The sequence below is a fragment of the Bos grunniens genome, chromosome X (genome assembly GCF_055505025.1).
Source record: "Bos grunniens cultivar Pamir isolate PY7600 chromosome X, Bosgru_T2T1.0, whole genome shotgun sequence".
Taxonomy (NCBI): Eukaryota; Metazoa; Chordata; class Mammalia; order Artiodactyla; family Bovidae; genus Bos; species Bos grunniens.
This window is the reverse complement of record NC_141194.1, coordinates 30,628,811-30,655,696: the sequence shown is the minus strand read 5'-3', so window position 1 is coordinate 30,655,696 and position 26,886 is coordinate 30,628,811. Positions and strand designations below refer to the sequence as shown.

At 38.2% G+C, this 26,886-nt stretch overlaps 1 protein-coding gene across 20 annotated transcripts in view; it reads left to right on the top strand.

Annotated features, from left to right (window-relative positions):
- Positions 1-26,886, top strand: part of DMD (dystrophin) — a 2,667,987-nt gene that overhangs the window by 2,005,063 nt on the left and 636,038 nt on the right. For all 20 annotated transcript variants that reach the window (XM_086387503.1, XM_086387509.1, XM_086387510.1 and 17 more), the window contains one exon: positions 9,481-9,598. In XM_086387503.1, the coding sequence (XP_086243629.1) occupies positions 9,481-9,598 (118 nt within the window). The remainder of the gene's footprint in view (positions 1-9,480; positions 9,599-26,886) is intronic.

The following is a 26,886-nucleotide window of genomic DNA, read 5'->3' as shown; positions in this document are numbered from 1 at the left end:
ACCCCATGAATCACAGCACACCAGGCCTCCCTGTCCATCACCAACTCCCTCAGTTCACTCAGACTCACGTCCATCGAGTCTGTGATGCCATCCAGCCATCTCATCCTCTGTCATCCCCTTCTCCTCCTGCCCCCAATGCCTCCCAGCAGCAGAGTCTTTTCCAATGAGTCAACTCTTCCCATGAGGTGGCCAAAGTACTGGAGTTTCAGCTTCAGCATCATTCCTTCCAAAGAAATCCCAGGGCTGATCTCCTTCAGAATGGACTGGTTAGATCTCCTTGCAGTCCAAGGGCCTCTCAAGAGTCTTCTCCAACACCACAGTTCAAAAGCATCAATTCTTCGGCACTCAGCCTTCTTCACAGTCCAACTCTCACATCCATACATGACCACAGGAAAAACCATAGCCTTAAACTAGACGAACCTTTGTTGGCAATGTCTCTGCTTTTGAATATGCTATCTAGGTTGGTCATAGTTTTAGGTAAAACTGATATTTAGCTAAAACTGGAAATGGAATTTGAGCTCTCAGCAGCCATTATTGTTGCCAGAACCACAGGTTCCCCTTTTGATCACAAATTCTTTTCTCAGACAATTCACCTCTTTCCTGATAGGTCCCCCTGTTCACGTCTATCACCACAATGACTTTGCTTCTCCAATACCACTAGTCCTGAAAGGGTCCCATCTTGGACAACTTACAACCATCCTATTCTGCTTTTCTTGACCAAAAGAGATATTTTTTGCCCAAATATGTATCTTTTAGCTCCATGATTCCTCCTTACAGAAATTTAGAACAAGTTCTCAGGAACTAAGCAAGAGGCGTTTGATTGACATAATTTGCATTTAAATGTGTTCTTCACCATCACTAATTAACTAGTGTTTCAGACAAGATATAGTACTCAACTTTTATTCTCTGCTTACTTCAGGGTTGCCATCAAGATTGGCTACATAATTTGTGAGCCCCAGTGAAAAATGAAAATGCAGGGCCCCTTGTTAAAATATAATCAAAAAAATTCAAGATGAAAACATGCATTAGTTTCATGTCCATGAACCTGGCCCAGCTCGAGGTCCCTGCCTACCCAGGGCAATTCTGACTCAGAAAAACTGGACGTTGTTGGACTTAGCTTTGCTGTCTTTTGTAGTCCAAAAACTTGCCCCAGAGTTCCTTTTGGTATGTCTTTCAGAAGTCCTGGTGACTTACTTTGCTGTCCAGTGTTGTTGAGCTACAAGTGTAGAATGGAACCATCACCATGTAATACATATAAATAATCATCTTTTCCTTTGGTTCAATTTTAGGCCCAGTGGAAATAAGGGTCATGCTCTTTAAAAAAAAAAAAAAAAAGTAGCAGCATTTTTTTTAAACGCCATACTAATTCACTTAAATTGAATCTTAAGAATTATATTAATAATGTTCAGAAATTATGAACTATACATCCAGGTGGTATATTATCTGGGTCTGAAGAGTTAATGAGAGGCTTAGGGACTAGAAGGGCAAAAGTGGGTGTATTAGTTGGGGGTTGCATTTAAATGTCCTAAGCCAGGATTAAACAGCAAATTATTTTAGTAGCGAAAACAGCTATGTAAAATGAAATAGACAGGAAGCCTGAGAAGATGGGATAATCATTAGACCAAAATGCAAGTCTAACCTAAAATGAAGGAAAAAAGAGAGAGAAAACTGGGTAGAAGTACCCCAGTGTGCAACCTGAGGAAGGATCAGCAAAGCTCTCAGGAAGACATTGAGCTCAAGTCAGCCAGAGGAGCCCCACGCCTCCTAAGAAAGGCTCTGCTTTAGTATCTCCATTACACTCAGTCCTTGGTGGGGAGCAGTCCATGGGAGGCTTGGCTTCTTCTCTCCAACACAGTGATGGATTTCTAAATGCAGCAGCTGAAGTCCTCGATCACTTAGGTCTCAGTCATAAAAGGCTTGCACATTCTTCTGGCCACCACAGCGGGTATTAGCAGCAATGGCCCTTAAAGACCTGAAAGCATAAAATTACTAGAATAAAACCAAAAGAAAGCTTCTTGACATTAGCTGGGGCAACTATTTTTTGGATATGATGCCAAAATCACAGGTAACAAAAGTCTAAATAGACTAGTGGGATTGCATCAAACAAAAATGACTGTGCACAGCAAAGGGGAAAAAAATCAACAGAATGAGAAGGCAGCTTTTGGAATGAGAGAAAGTATTTATAAACAATGTATTTGATAAGGGATAAGATCCAAAATGTATAAGGAACTCATACAACTCAGTAGTAAAAATAATAATAGTAATAATTATCAGATTTAAAATTGGGCAGAGGACCTGAATAAACATTTTTCCAAAGAAGACATCCAAATGACCAACAGCCCTATGAGAAGTACTCAACATCACTCATCATCAGGGAAATACAAATCAAAATCACAGTGAAAATTACCTCACACCTGTTAGAATGGCTATTATCAAAAAGACAAGAGATTACAACTGTTCATGTGGCTATGGAGAAAAGGGAACCTCCATACACTGTTGGTAAGGAGGTTTCTCAAAAGATTAAAAGCAGAAATACCGTATGATCCAGCAATCTCACTTCTGGGTTTTTATCTAAAGGAAATGGAGTCAGGATCCCAAAGAGATATCTGCACTCCCTTGTTCACTGCAGCATTATTCACAATGGCCAAGATATGCAAACACTTTAAATGTCCATCAGTGGATAAAGAAATTGTGGTATAGGTATATTTACATTGGATATTATTAATACTTAAGAAGGGGGAAATTCTGCCATTTTTGATAGCATAGATGAACTTAGAAGATATTACACTGTGAAATAAGCCAGATATAGAACAGCAAATACTATGAAGTCTTACTTATATGTGAAATCTAAAAGCAGTGGAACTCTGAGAAACAGTAGAATGATGGTTGTCATGGGCTGAGGGTAAAGGAAGTGGGATGATATTGGTAATAGGCTACAAACTTCCAGTTATAAGATGAATAAGTTTTAGACATATAATGTAAAGCATAGAAATACTAATAATGTATACTTGAAATTTGCTGAGAGTAGATCTTAGGTGTTTTCATCACACACATGCACACAAAAGGTAAGTATGTGAGATGGTGGATATGTTAACTAGTTTGATCGTGGTGATCATTTCACAATGTATACATATATCAAAACAAATTTTATACTTCTATACACATTTTCTATTTGTCAAATCTACCCAAATAAAGCTGAAAAAAAAATCTGAAATATAAAGCTTAAAATTTATACACCAAAAAATTGTATAATTTAGACAAATAAGCCCCAAGGACCAAGTGAGCTCTACTACTTTTAGAACACTCCCTTTGATACCCTAAATTTGGTTAGATATCTCTGCTGTACGCTTTAATAACTCCTTGTGCCTTTCCTATCATAATACTCCCTCAGTTTATTATAATTGCTTGTTTACTGCCTGTCCTCACTACTAGTTCATTTTTCACTTGAGAAGAATAATTTTTCCTCCTTCACTGCTATATCCTTATGACTAGCTCAATGACTGGCATAACATAAATACTTAAAAATATTCACTGAAACCCAAATTGGGGTACATTCTACAAAATGCCTGGCCCATGTTCTTCAAAACAGTCAGTGATAAGAAATTCAAAAGGCAATGAATTATTTCATATTAAAGGTGACTAAAGAGATACATGAGGCTGAACCAGTAAATGAAAGGCAATTAAAGGAGTAATCTTGATATTATGAATAAAGGATGTAGATTAGATTATAGTACTAAAGCCGCATTAAATTTCCTGAATTAGAAATTAAGCTGAGATTATATCAGAGAATGTACTTGTTTTTCTTAAAAATGAACACTGAAGTATCAAAAAGACATGCTATCTACAGATTATTCTCAAATGGTTCTGAAAACAAATGTAATATTACATACACAGATACTATATATATATGTAATGTTAGAATGATAAATGATAAAATGTGGCAAAATATTAACAGTGAATCTAGGTAAAGGGTACATGTGAATTCTTTGACCTTTCTTATGACTTTTCCATAAGTTTCAGATTATATAAAAGTAAAGTGAAGTGAAAGTGAAAGTCACTCAGTCGTGTCTGACTCTTTCTGACCCCATGGACTATACAGTCCATGGAATTCTCCAGGCCAGAATACTGGAGTGGGTAGTCTTTCCCTTCTCTAGGGGATCTTCCTAACCCAGGGATCAAACCCAGATCCCTACATTGCAGGCGGATTCTTTACCAGCTGAGCCACACACAGGAAGCCTATATAAAAGAAAAATGCTTTTTAAACGATATTTCTTGAGTGAATGAAGGACAAAAGGCTAACCACAGTTAGAAGGTGCTTATGTGAAGTTACCAACTGAGATGCTGGTAGAACATTCAGAGAAGTAGGGAAGTTCTGCCCAGCAGGAAAATATCCAAGTCAGCTTACAATGCACATGAGAACTGAGGAAATGGAGAACGATAAAGACAACTTTGAATCTGGCCCATCTATTTGCAGAGGTAGCCTAATGCAAGAATAGAAGCCAGAATTAAGGTGCTCAGTGAGGCAGTTGAAAGCTAGACAAATTAGCATCCTCACAGGTAAATCTCTTTCGATTACTAGAAAGACTAAAACTTAGAACCCACCTGACTTAAATGATGATTTTCTTCCAGACAAAAAGTAATTCTGTAAACTCTCTCACCTTGTCAATCTTTAATGTTAATTTTTTAAAGTTGTAAATAAGAGTCTAAGATCTCCATTTTTACATAATATGTAAGTTGGATTCATGCTTATTTCCTGAAAATGGCAACAACTGAAAATCACCATAGGCCTTTGTTCTAAGTTTAACTATGTGAAGATTGTTGATTTTTGTAGAAAAATACTAAAAATATAACAAGTTTCTGGTTAAGGTCTTTGCTTAGACATATAAATACTAAATATTCAACTACACATATAGAGTTTTCTATTGGAGTATTATTTAGGTAGAATTTCATTTTAACAAATGCCATTACAAAGTGTAATTCTTTCTAAGAGTCTAAAATGACCTACTTTTGGTATGCATGGCTCCATTGTTTAGCTGCTTTTTCATAGGATTGCTATTTATAACCACTTCTCTCAACCCTGGGGAGACTTAGTAGGATTAACGACTTCTGATTCACTTTGTATTTGAAGATCTTTTTTTTTTTTTTCCTCCATCTTTGCTCAGCTAGTGGAATCCATGATGAATTCTCATCTCCAAGGGGTAAGCTGTTTTTAGCAAAGCCCGGTAGCTGGCTTATGACTCCTTAGAAATAGCATTGATTCCTTTCTTTGTGCTTGTTTCTTCCAGAATGATAGATCCATGTAGATGTGCTCAATTATCATGCTTAGGTACTGTTAAGCATGTAATAGTTTTAGTTTTATTCACTTAAGTTATAAGTATCTGTTCTCATATAAGAAAAATAAGCATAATTAGCATTCTACTGGTTTAGTATGACAAATATAGACCACTAAACCCAAAATAAAGCATTTGAACAATGGAATACAACTGGAGGTCAAATGAGGATGAAGATTAGAGGAGAAAGAGAGTACCATTTGCTACCAGATTGGGGGCAGAAAATGGAATTTTGTAGATGGATATTTTGGAAGTGGGTAGTATGAGTAATGATTAGATCCAAAGTGTGCTCTCATCTGTGGGTAGCTCAGATGAAGGTCATTGTATTTGAGAATTTATAGGATTATGAAACTAAGTTGTCAAGTAAAAGAAATTGTGATAGCAAATAGAGAACACTCAAAAGAAAACCAAATGAAAAGAAGAAATAGTTGTTCCTCCCATTGCGTGCATGTGTCCTGTTTTTTAGCAGGAAGATCTTTCAGTCACTGTTTGTATACTATCTTAACAAAAAACAATGTTAAATGAATGTCATATTCAAGTCCTTCCCTTTAGTTTTGGAAAGAAAATTGAAGAAAATTCCTATTCTGCTTTACTGTGAAACCACTGTTTAATTAGAATATTCAGTTCAGTTCAATCACTCAGTCATGTCCGACTCTTTGCGACCCCATGGACTGCAGCACACCAGGCTTCCCTGTCCATCACCAACTCCTGGAGCCTACTCAGACTCATGTCCATCGTATCAGTGATGCCATCCAACCATCTAATCCTCTGTATTCCCCTTCTCCTCCCGCCTCCAATCTTTCCTATTGGCATCTCATAAATCCCATATATATAATATATATTCACACATTATTATTATTGTACAGTTTCTTTTTTTGAAATGGATGTTTGTCCATGTTGACCAGAAAGTAGGATAGAGCTATAATTTTGTTTTGAAATATTTTAGAAAGGCATAGTTTTATTGCAGTCATGAATCTCCTTGGATTTTTAAGGAGGTTGCTTCAAAGGATGTCATTAATAATCTTCTCAGGTGCTTACAAAGTATGTGTCTGTCAGCAGAATTAGAGAATCACCCAACTAGAGAACAGGTTTCACAATACCCTGAGACCTATTTTGTTCATTAGAGAGGAAAATGGCTTGTTTTAAGTCTAAATTGACATGCTTGCTAATTTCATCAGTAAAAGCTGTTCATTGTGGTCAGGTTTAATTTAGAGCCTGGTAAGGTTCAGATTAGAGTTGATCAAGTTACTTCTACAACAGACTTCTTAAACGAACTTTGTAATCCTAAAAGAAGGGAAAAATCATAGCCATCCTTGGGATTATATATCTAGAATTTAGATGCAAAAAATGGCCTGGTTGTTTGAGGATGGGTTAATATGAAATCAAAGGAAAATGACAATAAGGATCATCTTTGCTATATAAAAATTTCCAAGTGTCAAAAACACAAATTTTTCTTAAATTGCATAAATCATGCCTAATGTATTTATTTACTACTATGTCCATAAGACCCGAAACAGTGCCTAGCACTTGATATTTATAAAATGAAAGAATGAGTCAGTAAATAAATGAATGTTTGTACTTTGCTAGCTCTGGCTCTTTGCATTTAGAGGGGAAGATTTGAATTTATGGTTTCTGGGTAAGTCTATTTTTCAAAAATCTATTATTGAATGTATTATACATTTATGAGTTAGGAATTCCAAAGTAACTTTTCGGCTTGCTGTGTCACAGATGACCAGAGTGTAACATTCTAATCCTGGAAAGTATCTTTTGTAAAATCTGTCTGTGACTATATGGTTCCTACGTTAGAATTTGTTCAGGACTCTCCAACTGACTTATGCCACTTACTTCAATAGCTGTCTTTGGCAATTTGTTCCATATTTCAAACACACTTTTGTGTAAAGAAACCATAAAAGTTAGAAACCTGAAAATTGGATTTTTCTTCTGAGCAATCGCAGCTTACAAATGTGGAAAATTTGTTAAAAGTTAACCCCTTCAATTTTTCAATACAGAGAGGGGAAAATGCTCAAAATAGATGGGCAATGTTTGGGTAAGTTCTTCCCATTATTTTAATAGCACTAAAAGCAATTGAGCTCAAATCACAGACCTATTTCTTACCTCTTCACAAGAGAAACACTACAGAATGATCAAAACTTGGCCTTTCTAAATACAAAAGTCTTTAGAAAATCAGCACCAGTCAAAGGGCACAGTAGATAACTAATTTCCGTGAACTTTACCATCTACCACATTTCACCTCTTGACTTTCATTGGCCTCATGTGGTTGTAGAAAGAGCATAAGATTTAAAACCATGAAGACTTCTGGCTTAGTTTTTTTAGTGTGGTTATTAGGAGAATAAAAATGAGGAAACATGTGTAAAACATCTGTCACATAGCAGTTTTAAAGTAATGCTAACCAATAAAATGTATTCAGTTTTAGTACAAGGACAAAGAAAATACCTTACTTTTCCCAAACTTCTTTGAAAATATCAGTGGAGTTTTGGCCTTTTGTATAGAGAGAATAGATGATAGAGGCAATAAATTGACACTTGAGGGAAAGAGAACATTGCTACCTATAAAGTATATATTGTATGGTCAGGCTGCTCAAGATGGCTGTTCTCTTGCTCTCTGTATGTCCCTGACTGACCAGTGCCTGCATCACTTCTACCCTCTGCACATGACTGACTTTCCTATGTACAGTACCTGGCGCAGGCCCTGACTGGTGATTGTGTTTATCAAAGACGCAATGAGGGGCGTGCCCTCTACTGGTTTCCCTGATAACTAATGAGCCCATCTGATATCATTTCTCCTGTAACTAGCCATACCTCCTCCTCTCCCCAGTGAAGATTACCCCCACTTGCTACCCACCTTCTGCTATACATGGTAGGGTGTCACCCCAGGACCTTGCTTCAGACATGTAAGCTCCCCCATCCATTAGACCACTGATGCCTCTGTCGCTGGCTCTGGGCTCTTTTTTCAGTCATGAAGTTGAGCAAATGCAGGTTTTGTGGATCTGTGGGGTGCAACCCAACATATATATATATATATATATATATAAATAAATATATAAAAGATATATATATTCCTCCATACTGAGTTCTGATATATATGAGGAACTGATATATGCAGGAACTGACACACACACACACACACATATATATATACTGATATATACGGAGGAACTCAGTTGGAATGTTATCTTTCATATATATATATGAAAGTGAAAGTCGCTCAGTCATTTCTGACTCTCTGAGACCCCATGAACTATACAGTCCATGGAATTCTCCAGGCTAGAATACTGGAATGGGTAGCCTTTCCCTTTTCCAGGGAATCTTCCCAACCCAGGGATCGAACCCAGGTCTCCCACATTGTAGGCAGATTTTTTACAAGCTGGGCCATAAGAGAAGTCCGTATATATAGTTGGCTTCATTCTCTTTGGTACTTTGGTAAAAGCAGTATTAAAGTCAGTTTTAATACAAAATACAAATACTAACTTCTAGTCTGATGCTTTCTAAGCTTGCCTGATCATGAGCATTAGAAAATTTGTTAAAAATGTTGATTCTCAGCCCTCCTTAGAGCCCATTCACTCTAAAGTGAGGCAAAGGAATCAGTTGAATCTTACTAGAGTCAATTTTGGGAAAAGATTAATTTAGCTCATCTACATCATCTTCTCATTTTATAGGTGAGAAATTTTAAGCACAAAGAAGTTAAATAAGTTCTCTCTCTTAAATCACTTCTCTGTCTTTTCTGTTTCTAAAATATACACCTCAATTTTGACACTGCACAGCATGAGATTACAAGTATAAATAGCCATCAGTGTCTTAAATACATTTTCATAATTTAGAATTACATTGGTTATTCGTGGCACTCATATACTGGTGTACGTAAACCCAGGAACACTGAAATGACTCCATCTAAGCTCTTAACTAGTGAAGCAAACCCATAATCAAGATTTTCACTTGAAATATTTTTGGTATCGAAAAATGAAACACATTTCTTGTTAAATTGCTGTCTGTAAAGCCTAACACATTAGAGATTTATATCTAATAACACCTTGTTTTATTTCTAAAAGTGCCTTGGTTGGTTTTTGAAAATTACCCATAAAAGGAGTGCACAGTACTGGAGGAACTCAGGATTGTTCCATTTGTTCCTTCAGGCAACACTGCAGGACTTGGAGCAGAGGCGCCCCCAGTTGGAAGAACTCATTACTGCTGCCCAGAATTTGAAAAACAAGACCAGCAATCAAGAGGCCAGGACCATCATTACTGATCGAAGTAAGTCTTTCTTTTAACAGGCACGTGAAACTTAGGGAAAGATGTATGAAAAGCTTCTGTGATGACTTAAGTTCATACACCTCCATTATGTTTATAAAAATATTGAGACTATTGTAACTAAGGTTTTTCAGTCCATAATGTTATCTTTCAATAACCGAATGTAATTCCAGGAAATAGATAAAAGATAAAATTCATCAACCCAGATTTATGTCATTGCAAAGCATGGAGTGGCGAGCATGGGTGTGGCAGAACATCCCCTCCTCCTCAGTTGTCATGTATCTGGGCTGGCATCCACGGAGATGCCGTTCTCTCCCTCATATCCTTGGTTGTTGGTTCAAGGAGGCGGTTTCTTCCAGGACCGTTTTTTTCTTTCCTGTCTGCAGTGGCACTTTCAGATCTGGATGTCTCTCCGCTGCTTGGTTGCCCTCATTGTGTAATATCAGAGATCTTTGTACCATTCCTCATGCCACACTGCAGGGGAGGTAGTGGGAACTTTGAGAGGTTTTTTAAGGTCTACCTGCCTAGACATTGCACATACTTTCTTTACACAGGATGCTTCAGAGTGACTGTGCATGGGGTCAGAAAGAGGGCTAGAGAGGAGAGAGAGTAAAGGAAACTGCTCTCCATCACATTTTTCTCAAAGGCTCTTCTTAGAAATAAGGCTGAGGTCACCTCATCTAGCAAAGTTTCTTGGATCTCTCTGGGTTTCCGCCCTTCCTTCCCCCTCTCTTCCTTCCAGGGATACATACTGATACTAAATTGTCTTACTTCCCCTGCAATGCCCCCTTATGTCCCTCCCCACATGCGGAGGAGTGTTTTCTAGTGCAGGAAAGGGGAAAACCTTTGTTTAATCATTCTTTTTTTCCTTCTAAAGCTTTGTCCTACACCAGGCCTAGGCTTTTGAAACTTAAAAACCAAGAGTCTATCTCTTCATAATATACATTCTGTTGTGTCAACACTTCCCTAAAGAAGTAAAAAACAGAGTGTCTGGCTGCCAATATGTTGGGGGAGGGGAAAGAGTAACAAGAATTAAAAGCTCTGGTTAATATTTTGAAAGAAACATTTAATATTCAGAAAATAGTACTCATGCTTGCATTTATTAGGTAAATAGTGTTAATAGCTATTATTTTGTGGAATGCCTCCCATGTATCAGGCAGTATATGAGATGTGTATGTATAAAATCTTTACAAAATCCTGTTGGCTAAATTTCATAATCCCCATGTTATAGATGAGGAAACGGTTTCAGAGAATGATTAATCAAATTGTTCATGCTAACAAAACAAGCAAAGAGCAGATCTTGGAATTTGCAAATGTCTCTTTCTGGCTTAGAAGTGTGTTCCTTTTAAAATGTTTACCACTTCACATCTTGTTTGGTTGTTTTTGTTAATGACTTTAATCACTAGGACTAGGACTAAAGACTATTTCAATCTGCAATTATGGATGTTTAGATTCACTTCCTGAAGACATTTCCTCTTTGAGTTGTAGTGAATATTAATTAAAATAGACTCTTCTTGATTTTGAAATTTTAACTCTTTATTGTTGATCAAACAATGTATTTGGATATATGTTGATGTATTATTAGGTGCCAGTAGCCACTACAACAGGCTCCCCAGGTGGCTCAACAGTAAAGAATCCACCCGCCAAGCAGGTGATGGGGGTTCTATCCCTGGGTAAGAAAGATCACCTGGAGAAGGAAATGACAACCCACTCCAGTATTCTTGCCTGGGAAATCCTTTGGACAAAGGAGCCTGGTGGCCTACCATCCATGGGGTTACAAAGAGTTGGACACGACTTAGGGACTAACCAGCAGCAGCAGCCACTACAGCAAGTAAAGTAAATCTTAGTAGCTTAGAACAGTAGAAGTTGACTTTTTTATTCTGGTGTATTCCACAGTAAGCAGCCCATAATGAATTCATTCAGGGACCCAAACCCCTTCTAACATAGAACATCAAAGTGTTATGCATTTAATTGGGCAGGTGAGGAACCAGTATTGACCATTGGAATTTACTATGAGCCATGCCTGGAAGTCGTACACATTACTTTCTTCATAATCTGTTGGCTGGAATTTGTCACAGGGCCACATCTAACTGCAAGGGAAACTGGAAAATATTATCCAACGCTGAGTCCAGGAAAAAGAGCACTTAATTTAGTAAGAAGCTAGTCAGTCTCTTTCACAGCTAGTTTGGATAGGAAGAATGTGCTTAAGTTCTATAATTATGTGTAATGTATAGGATGTCATTTCTATAACCAGCCATACAAGAGCAAAATTGCCTTGTAATGACCAACATAGATAGCTGTCCAACTGACAGAGTGTTCCTCCCTCATAGTAAAACCATAAGGCTTCCCTCACCAGGCTGAGACACACAGGCCCAAAAGAGTGAATCTTAATGAATGAATTATGAGACTGAATCCCCACTACACAGTTAAGTACTCTGTTTCTTGCCTAAGAAATATGGAAATTTGGCTAAGATGTTTATGAAAATCTGAACACACTATATAGAAAGTCATTTGTTATTTTTCTAATGAAAAATAACTTCATTTTTCCTCTAAGAGGAAAATAACACTAATCTATTTTACAGTATCCATTCAGCTTTGTCTAAACAGTTTCCATTATCCCTTGCAATCCTTTTTAGATCTTGTATTACACTTTTTCATGATGTAGATTAGCATTGAGTGACCAGAGGGCAGGTTTGTGTATCTCTGCTAATATCCAGTGATTTGAATAGTTCTGCTTTTCTTAGCTTTTGTCTTTTAGAAATGAATACCTTTATGAATATTTTCAGCATAGTGGAAAGATTCCAACCCAAATGGTCCAATAAAGCATTTTCTTAAGAGCAAGTGCCTGTTGAGACTTGTCATGTTGCTTATTAAGAGCCTAAACCGGAATCTTAGTTCTAAATATTCCTGGAGCCTCTATTGCTGGTACCAGGATAATTCTGACAAGATATGTTTATCTAAACAATGTCATTTGCAGCCTTGCTATACTTCAGTTTATCTCTCCATTTGAAATGAATAAAATAGGATGGAAATTCAATACTCATAAAGTTTCAATCGTGTTCAAAATAGAATTTCTCTTGGTATAGATTTGGTTTTCAGGGAATGTGTAGAAATAAAATACTAGCTCATAAAAGTGTATTTTCTTATTTGAATATTTCACTATTCCCTTTTTATTGCCCTGAAGCTTCTAGAAATACTTAAAAAGGAATCAGCTAAGTAAAGAAAAATATTCATAAGTATATAATACTATATTGAAACATGTGTCCCTCCTTGGTAAATCCCAGTTCATAACTTTGAACAGTTGGGAAAATCTATGCATAGTTATTACATTCTGTCAGGAGAAAAGTCCAGTAAAAAGCAATTCTTCTGTCCTGGTAATACCCATGCTAAAATCTCAAGTTAATTGGGTCTGCATAATACCAGCCATGTTTCACTCTATAAAACTGTTTCCATGGTATCTGTTGTTTTCAGGTGATTATATTGATGGAAATCATGTTGTAATAATCAAGGTGAAAGTGTAAATTTCATTCTAAAAGCAGTCAGGTGAAAAATTCCCCTCGCTCTGTCTGATGTTTAAACTGTTCATTTTCCATGACTCCTTTGGTTGCTGAATGTATCAACCATTCCTGGTCATTTTCTTCTGCAGAAGTGCTAGGTCAGGAGACCAAAAACAGATAAGAAGGCTCTAAAATTGCTCCCTTGGAGGTTTCTGAAATATGCGAAACTCGTGTGTATATCTGTTACTACTGCAAATCTTAGTACCATAGTACCTCTCATAACAATGAGGAGGATATGGAAAAAAAGAACTGCTCTTTTACTGTTCTGTTTATTCCTTAAATAATATTGATGAACATGGTTTATCTGACATTTGTATTTGAGAACTTTGCTTTTATACTTCTTCTTCCATAACCCCCACCATTGCCATTTTAAAGATCTATGGCAGCGGTCCCCAACCTATGTGGTACTAGGGACCAGTTTCATGGAAGACAGTTTTTCCACAAACATTGCTGGGTGGGATGGTTTCAGGATGATTCAAGTGCATTACATTTATTGCACTCTCTATTTCTATTATTATTACCTCAGCTCCACCTCAGATCATCAGACATTAGGTTCTGGAGGTTAGGGACCCGTGATCTATGGCAATAGCACATCCAGGTATTAAGGGCAAGCTGCCTGGGCTGGCCACTTACTATCTTTGTGACCCTGAACAAACAACTAATCTCAGTAAACTATCGGATCTCAGTTTTCTCCTCTATAAAATAAGATTACTTCTGTCTACTTCAAGGTTAAGAGAATTAAATGAGGTATTACATGAAGAGCACTTAGATCCCAAACATAGTAAGAGCTCAGTGAATGTTATCTCTTGTTTTAATTATAATCTGATCGGGTGTTGTTGTTGTTGTTGTTGTTGTTGTGACTTTATTTTTTATTTTTTTATATTTTATTTTATTTTTTAAATTTACAATATTGTATTGGTTTTGCCATATATCAACATGAATCCGCCACAGGTATACACGTGTTCCCCATCCTGAACCCTCCTCCCTCCTCCCTCCCCGTTGAATGCTTAGGGGAAAACATTTAAAGTATTTAATGATCTCTTGCTCAGATGGTAAAGAGTCTGCCTGCAACACCGGAGACCCAGGTTCCACCTCTGTGTTGGGAAGATCACCTGGAGAAGGAAATGGCAACCCACTCCAGTATTCTTGCCTGGAAAATCCCATGGGTGGAGGAGCCTGCAGGTTACAGTCCGTGGGGCTGCAGAGTCGGACACAACCGAGCCACTTCACTTTCTTTACAAACTGTCTGATTTTTTCACTACCTTTCTTTATATATATATATATATATATATATATATATATATATATATTTCAATTAGAGGCTAATTACTTTATAATATTGTATTGGTTTTGCCATACATTAACATGAATCTGCCACAGGTGTACATGTGTTCCCCCATCCTGAACCCCCCTCCCACCTCCCTCCCCATACCATCCCTCTGGGTCATCCCAGTGCACCAGCCCCAAGCATCCTGTATCATGCACTGAACCTGGACTGGCAATTCCTTTTACATATGATATCATACATGTTTCAATGCCATTCTCCCAAATCATCCCACCCTCGCCTTCTCCCACAGAGTCCAAAAGACTGTTCTATACATCTGTGTCTCTTTTGCTGTCTCACATACAGGATTATCGTTGCCATCTGTCTAAATTCCATATATATGTGTTAGTATACTGTATTGGTGTTTTTCTTTCTGGCTTACTTCACTCTGTATAATAGGCTCCAGTTTCATCCACCTCATTAGAACTGATTGAAATGTATTCTTTTTAATGGGTGAGTAATACTCCATTGTGTATATGTACCACTGCTTTCTTATCCATTCGTCTGCTGATGGACATCTAGATTGCTTCCATGTCCTGGCTATTATAAACAGTGCTGCGATGAACATTGGGGTACACGTGTCTCTTTCAATTCTGGTTTCCTCGATGTGTATGCCCAGCAGTGGGATTGATGGGTCATATGGCAGTTCTATTTCCAGTTTTTTAAGGAATCTCCACACTGTTCACTATAGTGGCTGTACGAGTTTGCATTCCCACCAACAGTGTAAGAATGTTCCATTTTCTCCACACGCTTTCCAGCATTTATTGCTTGTAGACTTTTGGATAGCAGCCATTCTGACTGGTGTGAAATGGTACCTCATTGTGGTTTTGATTTGCATTTCTCTGGTAATGAGCGATGTTGAGCATCTTTTCATGTGTTTGTTAGCCATCTGTATGTCTTCTTTGGAGAAATGTCTATTTAGTTCTTTGGTCCATTTTCTGATTGGGTCGTTTATTTTTCTGGAATTGAGTTGCAGGAGTTGTTTGTATATTTTTGAGATTAGTTGTTTGTCAGTTGCTTCATTTGCTATTATTTTCTCCCATTCTGAAGGCTGTCTTTTCACCTTGATTACAGTTTCCTTTGTTGTGCAGAAGCTTTTAATTTTAATTAGGTCCCATTTGTTTATATTTGCTTTTATTTCCATTACTCTGGGAGGTGGGCCATAGAGGGTCCTGCTGTGATTTTTGTCAGAGAGTGTTTTGCCTACGTTCTCCTCTAGGAGTTTTATAGTTTTTGGTCTTATGTTTAGATTTTTTAATCTTTAATCCATTTTGAGTTTATTTTTGTGTATGGTGTTAGAAAGTATTCTAGTTTCATTCTTTTACAAGTGATTGACCAGTTTTCCCAGCACCACTTGTTAAAGAGATTGTCTTTTCTCCATTGTATATTCTTGCCTCCTTTGTCAAAGATAAGGTGTCCATAGATGTGTGGATTTATCTCTGGGCTTTTTATTTTGTTCCATTGATCTATGTTTCTGTCTTTGTGCCAGTACTATACTGTCTTGATGACTGTGGCTTTGTAGTAGAGCCTGAAGTCAGGCAGGTTGATTCCTCCAGTTCCATTCTTCTTTCTCAAGATTGCTTTGGGTATTCGAGGTTTTTTGTATTTCCATACAAATTGTGAAATTATTTGTTCTAGCTCTGTGATAAATATCGTTGGTAGCTTGATAGGGATTGCATTGAATCTATAGATTGCTTTGGGTAGTATACTCGTTTTCACTGTATTGAGTCTTCCGATCCATGAACATGGTATATTTCTCCATCTATTGGTGCCCTCTTTGATTTCTTTCACCAGTGTTTTATAGTTTTCTATATATAGGTCTTTTGTTTCTTTAAGTAGATATATTCCTAAGTATTTTATTCTTTTCGTTGCAGTGGTGAATGGAATTGTTTCCTTAATTTCTCTTTCTGTTTTCTCATTATTAGTGTATAGGAATGCAAGGGATTTCTGTGTGTTGATTTTATATCCTGTAACTTTACTATATTCATTGATTAGTTCTAGTAATTTTCTGGTGGAGTCTTTAGGGTTTTCTATGTAGAGGATCATGTCATCTGCAAACAGTGAGGGTTTTACTTCTTTTCCATTCTGGATTCCTTTTATTTCTTTTTCTGCTCTGATTGTTGTGGCCAAAACTTCCAAAACTATGTTGAATAGTAGTGGTGAAAGTGGGCACCCTTGTCTTGTTCCTGACTTTAGGGGAAATGCTTTCAAATTTTCCCCATTGAGGATAATGTTTGCTGTGGGTTTGTCATATATAGCTTTTATTATGTTGAGGTATGTTCCTTCTATTCCTACTTTCTGGAGAGTTTTTGTCATAAATTGGTGTTGAATTTTGTCAAAGGCTTTCTCTGCATCTATTGAGATAATCATATGGCTTTTATTTTTCAATTTGTTAATGTGGTATATTACATTGATTTGCGGATATTGAAGAATCCTTGCATCCCTGGGATAAAGCCCACTTGGTCATGATGTATGATCTTTTTAATGTGTTGTTGAATTCTGACTGCTAGAATTTTATTAAGGATTTTTGCATCTACCTTTCTTTTTAAAAAATGGAGAAAGAGTTTTAGAAGATCAAAAGAAGAAAGTTGCTTTGGAAAAGATGGAATAATCTATATAAATAGAATTAAACAAATATTTGAGAAAACCTTTATGTGAGTGATAATACAAAAAGCAAGGCAATTTATGTAAGCTATTTCAATATTTACTCTAACCTTAGGAGGTGGGTTTTATTATAGAGACAGAAAACTGAAGCTCAGAGAGCTTAAGTAACATGCCTACAGTCCTAATAAGATGTCATGTGAGGTTCTAGGATTTAAACTGATGTCTATGTAATTCTGAAACCTAAGGCACATCAAATAGTAAAGGCTTTCTAGTCAAAAAATACAAAGAAATATTTACTTGAAAACTTAAAATATTAGGAGTAACCTCAGTTTTCTATAATCTGTATATAGTGTTTTACTTCTCCCATTTATATTGTTCTGTTCTATGCATTTGCATGTCTAATTATAGAATTGTCACTTACACGTCTTGGAAATGTACACAGTACTAGTTGTTCAATCTTGACCAAGTAGATTCACTTCTCTAAGCCATGGTTCTGTCATCTGTCATGTGGGGTTAATGATGATACTTAAGCTAGTAGGGTGATTATAAAGATAAAATTATGTGATGTTTCTCAACTGAAGACCTGGCATATACTAGATGCTCATTAAATGGTAGATACACTCAAGATGAGATGAATTTGATGCAGAAAAACTGGAGCTGGGAGAATATGTAGGGGAAACCATAAGTGAAAGTGAAAGTTGCTCAGACATGTCCCACTCTTTGCAACCCCATGGAATTCTCCAGGCCAGAATACTGGAGTGAGTAGTCGAGTAGTCTTTCCCTTCTCCAGAGGATCTTCCCAACCCAGGGATCAAACCCAGGGTTCCCACATTGTGGGCTGACAGATACCAGCTGAGCCACAAGGGAAGTGCAAGAATACTGGGGTGGGTAGCCTATGCCTTCTCCAGTGGATCTTCCTGACTCAGGAATCTTTGATTCCTGGGTCAGGAATCTCCCACTTTGCAGGCAGATTCTTTACCAACTGAGCTATCAGGGAAGCCCTAGGAACTTCAAAACAAAATACCAAGTCTTAAGAGAGAGTTGTTTCTTTCAAATTGTTTTCCCAGCTAAGACTTTTGCAAAGTGGTCCAGATTGACTTTGTATAAATTTTAAGAGAATGAATTTGTATCACATTGCTTAAAGAGCTGGTGTACAGGGCTGTAGAGAGGAGAATGCTCTACTGTACAAGAATGAAAATACACTCACAGGATTTTTGAATTAAGTGACAATTTTATAGCAGCTTTGTCAACCCATAATTCATTGCTGCAGCCAAATGTAAGAAATCCTTCATGGTGAAATAAAAAGACTTTGTTATTCTCCACATTTTTATGAAATCTCTATTGCTAATGAAATGCCAGCCAATATCTTCCTCTCAGGTATTGTCTAATAGAGAGTTGCTTATTTTAGAAGAAGTGGATTCAAGCATATCAATTTCCTTCTTTTGACATCCAGTACTTGCTGTCAACTGTTATAACTATTACAAGCAGCTCTCAAAATTCACACCCACCAGGATGCCGCTGGCAACCAAGGAATTCAGTTCAGTAAATATTTGAATGCTTACTCTGCGTTAGTTAACATCAGAGGTAATGGAGGGGCTATAGGGAGGAATGATTCAGCATTTGTCTTAAAAGAGCTCAAAATCAAATATGGGTATTTGGACAAGTGTATCTGGGCAAGGCAATCTAGGGTAAGAACTTCAGTAGAGAAGTATTACGAGATGCAGAGAGATCACACAAGAGAAAGGGAAATTGGATCTGAACGAGAGGGTCTTGGCATGCTACCTGGAGGTTAAATTTTGTCTAAAAATTCTACATTTGATTAAGATTTTGAGAAGAGGAAGAAGCTGAAGAGGAAAGAGTGTATCAGGAAAGAATGATAGGAGAATATGTAATTAGACTTACTTGGTTAGCTATGGTATAATGGATGAATTTATAGGAGTATGTGTGTGTATATGTGTGAGCACAAAGTTCAGGGAGGATAAGGCAGTAGACAAAGTCCGTGAGAGCAGTTAGGAGCCACGAGAGCCTGAGCTAGAACAGGGGCATTGGAGTGAAAAGAAAGAACTGAATTAAGATATCCAGTCGACCTAGCATTAACAGAATTAGGACATTGATTCGATGTCTGAAGATCTAAGAGAGTGCTTGCCTTGAAAGATTTTGAGATTCAGTGCTTCGAAAAATGGTAATATCATAACCAGAGAGAACTCAGGAAAAGGAGTTGATTATGGGTGATAAAATAATGTGCTTAAGATATAGACGATGACCAGAATGAGAAATAGTTGAAAAACAAGAGGGGGCTTCAGGAATGAAGTCATTTCTAGACAGATTTGGAAGTTACCTGGAGTGAATAAGCTTACATAGAGATAGGGTGCTGAGTGAAAAGCAAAGCAGACCTAAGGAAGAGCTTGAAACTTGGTTTACATGTAAGGGATGTAAGAAGAGTTAGCACCGCTCCCCAGAACCCCCACCAGTGGCAACTTGCAATATGTTATAGGTGCATTTAGACACACATTGATGAATGAGTATATAAGCTTTGCACTATATTTTGTTTTCTGTATCTTCTGAAGTCCAACTAGTCTAATAGTAAAAGTTTTGGTGCAGTGGACCTTGATGTTATACCAAGGGCTAAACAAAATAGCACTTTCTCAGTCCTACTACAAAATAGGATTTTAATACATAGTCTATATTGTTATTATTAATCCTTTATTCCAGTGTTGTTGTTTGCTAGGAGTTCAGTTCAGTTCAGTCGTTCAGTTGTGTCCGACTCTTTGCAACCCCATGAATCGCAGCACACCAGGCCTCCCTGTCCATCACCAACTCCAAGAGTTCACCCGAACTCTTGTGCATCAAGTTGGTGATGCCATCCAGCCATCTCATCTTCTGTCATCCCCTTCTCCTCCTGCCCCAATCCCTCCCAGCATCAGGGTCTTTTCCAATGAGTCAACTTTTCGTATGAGGTGGCCAAAGTATTGGAGTTTCAGCCTCAGCATCAGTCCTTCCAATGAACACCCAGGACCGGTCTCCTTTAGGATGGACTTCTTGGATCTCCTTACAGTCCAAGGGACTTGCAAGAGTCTTCTCCAGCATCACAGTTCAAAAGCATCAATTCTTCAGTGCTCAGCTTTCTTCACAGTCCAACTCTCACATCCATACATGACCACTGGAAAAACCATAGCCTTGACTAGACGGACCTTTGTTGGCAAAGTAATGTCTCTGCTTTTTAATATGCTATCTTAGTTAGTGTTAGTTGCTCAGTCAAGCCCAACTCTTTGCAACCCCGTGAACTGCAGCCCACCAGGCTCCTCTGTCCATGAGATTTTCCAGGCAAAGATACTGAGTGGGTTGCCATTTCCTTCTCCAGGGGATCTTCCCAACCCAGGGAATGAACCTGGGTCTCCTGCACTGCAGGCAGATTCTTTACCAACTGAGCTACAAGGGAAGCCATCTAGGTTGGTCATAACTTTCCTTCCAAGGAATAAGCGTCTTTTAATTTCATGGCTGCAATCACCATCTACAGTGATTTGGGAGCCCAAAAAATAAAGTCTGACCGTTTCCACTGTTTCCCCATCTATTTCCCATGAAGTGATGGGACCAGATACCATGATCTTAATTTTCTGAATGTTGAGCTTTAAGCCAAATTTTTCACTCTCCTCTTTCACTTTCATCAAGAGGCTCTTTAGTTCTTCTTCTCTTTCTGCCATAAAGGTGGTATAATCTGCATATCTGAGGTTATTGATATTTCTCCCAGCAATCTTGATTCCAGCTTGTGCTTCTTCCAGCCCAGTATTTCTCATGATGTAATCTGCATATAAGTTAAATAACAGGGTGACTATATACAGCCTTGACGTACTCCTTTTCCTATTTGGAACCAGTTTGTTGTTCCATGTCCAGTTCTAACTGTTGCTTCCTGACCTGCATACAAATTTCTCAAGAGGCAGATCAGGTGGTCTGGTATTCCCATCTCTTTCAGACTTTTCCACAGTTTGTGGTGATCCACACAGTCAAAGGCTTTGGCATAGTCAATAAAGCAGAAATAGATGCTTTTCTGGAACTCTCTTGCTTTTTCCATGATCCAGCGGATGTTGGCAATTTGGTCTCTGGTTCCTCTGCCTTTTCTAAAACCAGCTTGAACATCAGGAAGTTCACAGTTCACATATTGCTGAAGCCTGGCTTGGAGAATTTTGAGCATTACTTTACTAGCACGTGAGATGAGTGCAGTTGTGCGGTAGTTTGAGCATTCTTTAGCGTTGCCTTTCTTTGGGATTGGAATGAAAACTGACCTTTTCCAGTCCTGTGGCCACTGCTGAGTTTTCCAAATTTGCTGGCATATTGGGTGTAGCACTTTCACAGCATCATCTTTCAGGATTTGAAATAGCTCAACTGGAATTCCATCACCTCCACTAGCTTTGTTCGTAGTGATGCTTTCTAAGGCCCACTTGACTTCACATTCCAGGATGTCTGGCTCTAGGTGAGTGATCACACCATCATGATTATCTGGGTCATGAAGATCTTTTTTGTACAGTTCTTCTGTGTATTCTTGCCACCTCTTCTTAATATCTTCTGCTTCTGTTAGGTCCATACCATTTCTGTCCTTTATCGAGCCCATCTTTGCATGAAATGTTCCCTTGGTATCTCTAATTTTCTTGAAGAGATCTAGTCTTTCCCATTCTGTTGTTTTCCTCTATTTCTTTGCATTGATCACTGAGGAAGGCTTTCTTATCTCTCCTTGCTATTCTTTGGAACCCTGCATTCAAATGGGAATATCTTTCCTTTTCTCTTTTGCTTTTTGCTTTTCTTGCTAGAAGTAGTGAGTTTATTAATCAGCACTCACTCTCTCTACATATATACACACACACACAGACATATACACACACATATCTCTAGAGAGATTCATACGTATTGATTTTTATATATTTATGTTTATTTAAATGCACACACATTAAGAGAAAAAGAGTGAGAGATTTGAAGGAATTGGCTCATGCCACTGTGAGAACTGGGGTGTCTGAAATCTTCAGGGCACTCTAGCCAGATGGATAGTCAGAGAAGAGTTGGTACTACAGTCTTGAGTCCAAAGGCCATTTGTAGGCCAAAGTTTTTTCCTTTTCTAGGCACCGTAGTCTTTTCTCTTAAGGATTTCAGCTGACTGGATAAGGCCCTCCATGATTATGGAGGCTGATTTGTATTACTCAAAGTCTGCAGATTTAAATGTTAATCATATCTAAAATGCACCTTTATAAAAACCCCTAGGCTGATGTGTAAACAAACAACTGGGTATCATCATCTAGCCAAGTTGACATACAAAATTAACTATCACAGTGAGGCTCATTTTGCCATGTGTTTCTTCATATATAAATTTCATTATTTCTTTAATTATCTTTTGTATCCAGTTTATAGGGTACCTGGAAATATATATTAAATAATGGAAATGATCTTTAACATCTTAATGAATTTCAGAGCTCCATTTCAGTAATTGCAATTCAGACATTACAATTTTTACCTGCAAAAAACAAGTGTAGGTGTTTTTTTCTTTATTGTGTGAAACTAATACTGAACATCTATCATGAAATAATTCTATTTTAATGTATCTCATTTTTTAAATTTTATGAGAATTAATATAAAATATATTTGAATAGACTTTAAAATCAAATTAATTGCCATGACTATATTTAATCATTAGTCTTTCATGTAAGTGTGTAATCAGAAAAATAAATATACTCTATTTAAACTGATGTAGCTACAATTATGAACATAAGTACCATTTTCTACTAATTGCTTTTTTTTCATTATGTTTCTTTCTAAGGAAAAAGATTTAGATTAGCAAGTGTTCCATTCATCTACTCTAAAAGCTAAATATAATGAATGTAACTATAAATGAGTAGGCTCCTCTGTCCATGAAATTCTCCAGGTGAGAATACTGGAGTGGGTAGCCATTCCCTTCTCCAGAGGATCTTCCCAACCCAGGGATCAAACCTGGGTCTCCTACATTGTAGGCAGATTCTTTACCATCTGAGCCACCAGAGGAATTCCAGATTTTCATACACTAACATTTTCATCTTATGGCCTAATAGGGCATTGCAACTGAAAACCTAAATTTCTTTTATATTTGGGTACCTCTGGGCCTAAGGAAGAATATTACTCCCTGCTGATACTATACAGTTTAGATGAAGCTATGCCAAGGGTTAGATATCTTCCATGGACTGCTCCTTTTTACTATTATCTCGGCTCTCCTCAGGCACTGAAAGAGTGTTGGGATTATTTGAGATCTGTAATTTCTTTCTTTACCAAATATCCTCATTAATAATTTGAAGTGACATAACAAATTGCTGGCCACTAGTCTCTATTCTTTTATACCTTCCTTAAGGGAAACATTTATGAAGTAAACAGGATTAATGGCTTGTGACTTTTTTATATGTAAAGGACTGAGCTGGGCTTACTCCACTCAAATGAAGAAAGGGAGTTTGTATTTACCTGTTGCTGCAAAATAACCCCCAAACTCTATGCCTTAAAAGAGCAACAATCATTTATTATCTCTCACAGATTCTCTAAGTCAGGAAATCACTAGTGACTTGATTGAGTGGTTCTGTTTTGGGATTTCCCATGAGACTGCAGACATTAGGCACCTGGGGCTATAGGCATGTGAAAGCTTGACGGGCTGGAGGGGTCACTCTCTGGGAGGCTCACTCATCATTTGTGAGGTGGTGCTGTCTAGCTGGTTCTTTTCTCCATGAACTTCTCCATGGGACTGCTTGAGTATCCCTGTAACTTAGCCTCAGAATTCATACTGTTCCTTCTCTAGGAAATTATTTGTCACAGATCAGCCCTGATGCAGTGAAGTGGAGGAAGGAGAGACTCCAAAAATCATAAATAGCAGGAGGTAAGGATCATTGGGGGTTTCCCACATGGCACTAGTGGAAAAGAACCAGCCTGCCAATGCAGGAGACGTAAAGAGACATGGGTTTGATCCCTGAGTTGGAAAGATCCCCTAGAGGAGGGCATGGCAACCCACTCCAGTATTATTGCCTGGAGCATCCCCATGGACAGAGGACCTTAGTGGACTACAGTCCATGGGGTCACACAGAGTCGGACAGGACTGAAGCAATTTAGCACACATACACAAGGATCATTGGGGAGCACTTTGGAGCTGCCCACCGTAGGATTTTTTTTAAGCCTTAGAATGAAAGTTTTATGAAACATGATCACAGGTTGCTTTGACCATCTCATTCAGACACCCCAACAAATGTCCAAGCTCCCCTTCCCCTGAAAATGGCAGACCACCAATGTGTGCCCTTGATCCTCCCTGTACACACTGAAAGGAAAAAGAACCCATGAAGACTGTTCTGTAGCTGCTAGACATGGTGGTAATTATGTCAAGTCCACCCAGCCTAGCTCCATGTGGGGATTATGGGATTTGGAAAGAAAGCTCTCAAGCTTTGGAAGCCTACCAGACAGACCTGGGCAGTGGATAATGATGACAAGGATTATGACAGTGATGATTATTTCTTTTATGTTTGTGAGACAAACACCTAAGAATGGCTCTCCTTAATTTCATTCTAAGAGTAATGTGGTGCTGAAAGCAGTGGATCTGAGACGGGCAAATGTGGTTTAAATCCTGCCCCCACTCACCATTAAAGATCCTTGGCAGCTTACATAGTCTCTCTCTGATGCTTTGCTTTTTCATCTGTAAAACTGGGCTCTGATGCCTTCTGTACCAGATTGCTCTCAGGATTAAGTGACGTGACATCAAGAAAAGCCCTTCTCAAATGGCAAATCACTACAAAAATAACATTGTCTTGATCATCTTGGATTGCTGTGACAAAATACTATAGACCATAGAAATAATAGACATTTATTTCTCGCAGTTCTGGAGGCTGAGAAGTCCAAAATGAAAGTGCCTACAGATTCAGTTCCTAGTGAGAACCCCTTCCTAACTCACAGAGGGCCAGTTCGCAGAGAGCAGAATGCCAATCCCATCGTGAGGACCCACCCTCATGACCTCATCTAAACTTCATTGCTTCCCAAAGGCCCCATCACCACATACCATCACATGGAGCATTAAGGCCTCAGCATGGGAAAATTGGAAGGACACAAACATTCAGTCCATCACATTCCGCTATCTTCCTCTTGGACAGTTCCACTAGGTCTGCAAGGTGTCAACAGTTACAGGGCCCTGCTGGAAGGGTAGGCGTTTTCTACATCTAGGAAACAGGTACATGAAGATTGAGAATAGTTCTTCTGTCTGTACACAGAAACTTTACGACTTGTTCAAGAAGTTTTCCTTCAGAGAGTGTTGATTCTCTTAAATTCCAGTCTAGGGCCTTGGGGAAAAAAATAGGTTCTACATCAAGACTTTCTGAATGAAATGCTTTATAGTATTTTATTCAGTATTAAGATAAAGAAAAACTATTTATGCAGGGCATTCTATTTTTATGGTTTCCAGCTACTGCACAGTCTAGTTTATTGCCAATTGTAAATATTCTGACTCTGGGTAGCAGGAGTCAATCCACTGAGAGTCCCCTGTGAAGTCTACAGGGCAGTGATAGAACAGTAAACCTGGCCGTTGCAATCAGACTTTTCTCTCCAGTAAAGGAGCCTTAGAATTGTTGCCTTGAGCCACAACTAGCTTGCAGAACAGTAAATAGAATTGGTGGAGGGAAGGAAAGGCAGAGAGTCATATACCAGCCTGATTTCATTTGTTATCAGAAAAATGTGTAATAAACAAGAGAATGTTTGAAAAGATAAAATTGGGTCTCAAATGTACAGAATAAGAATGAGAAGAAAGCACCTCGCTCCATAATTAAACAGAAAACCGTGCCATGAATTGATAAAATGCAGTCATCCTGAAAATGTGAACATCAAGTGTAATTGTGCAGAAAGATAAGGTCATATGAACAACATAAGAATATATAGGCTCATGTTGGCCTGTTGAAACAATGGCACTTTACCGACTCCTCCTGAGAGATTTTGTGGAGTCTGAGCTGTTGTAGGGACCACTGAAAGGGAAAGCCACAATCCTATAGGGCTGTAAAAGGGACGGATTTTCTTGATGATTGCTATTACTTGGAAATTGCTCAGAGTTTTAGAGTATCAGGTCATGTGTCTCTCAGTGTTGGGCACCAGGCCAAACATACTTTGTGGCACATAGCAATAAATTGAATGGGAGTATATATATATATGCTGCTGCTAAGTCGCTTCAGTCGTGTCCGACTCTCTGCGACCCCATAGACGGCAGCCCACCAAGGCTCCCCCGTCCCTGGGATTCTCCAGGCAAGAACACTAGAGTGGGTTGCCATTTCCTTCTCCAGTGCATGAAAGTGAAAAGTGAAAGGGAAGTCGCTCAGTCGTGTCTGACTCTTAGCAACCCCATGGACTATAGCCTACCAGGCTCCTCCATCCATGGGATTTTCCAGGCAAGAGTACTGGAGTGGGGTGCCATTGCCTTCTCCGATATATATATATATATATATACACACACATACATATATATATATATGTATGTGTGTATATATATATATATATTTTTTTTTTTTTTTCTTAGCATTTGGCAGAGCACCCAAAATGTCAAGGTTTCCCTCTCAGGAGTTTTGATAACTGGAAACACATCCCAGAGAACTCCAGAATATATGAAACATTTGAGATGTTCAGTTCAGTTCAGTTCAGTCACTCAGTCGTGTCCGACTCTTTGCAACTCCATGAATTGCAGCACGCCAGGCCTCCCTGTCCATCACCAACTCTGGAGTTCTCTCAAACTCACATCTATCGAGTCGGTGATGCCATCCAGCCATCTCATCCTCTGTCATCCCCTTCTC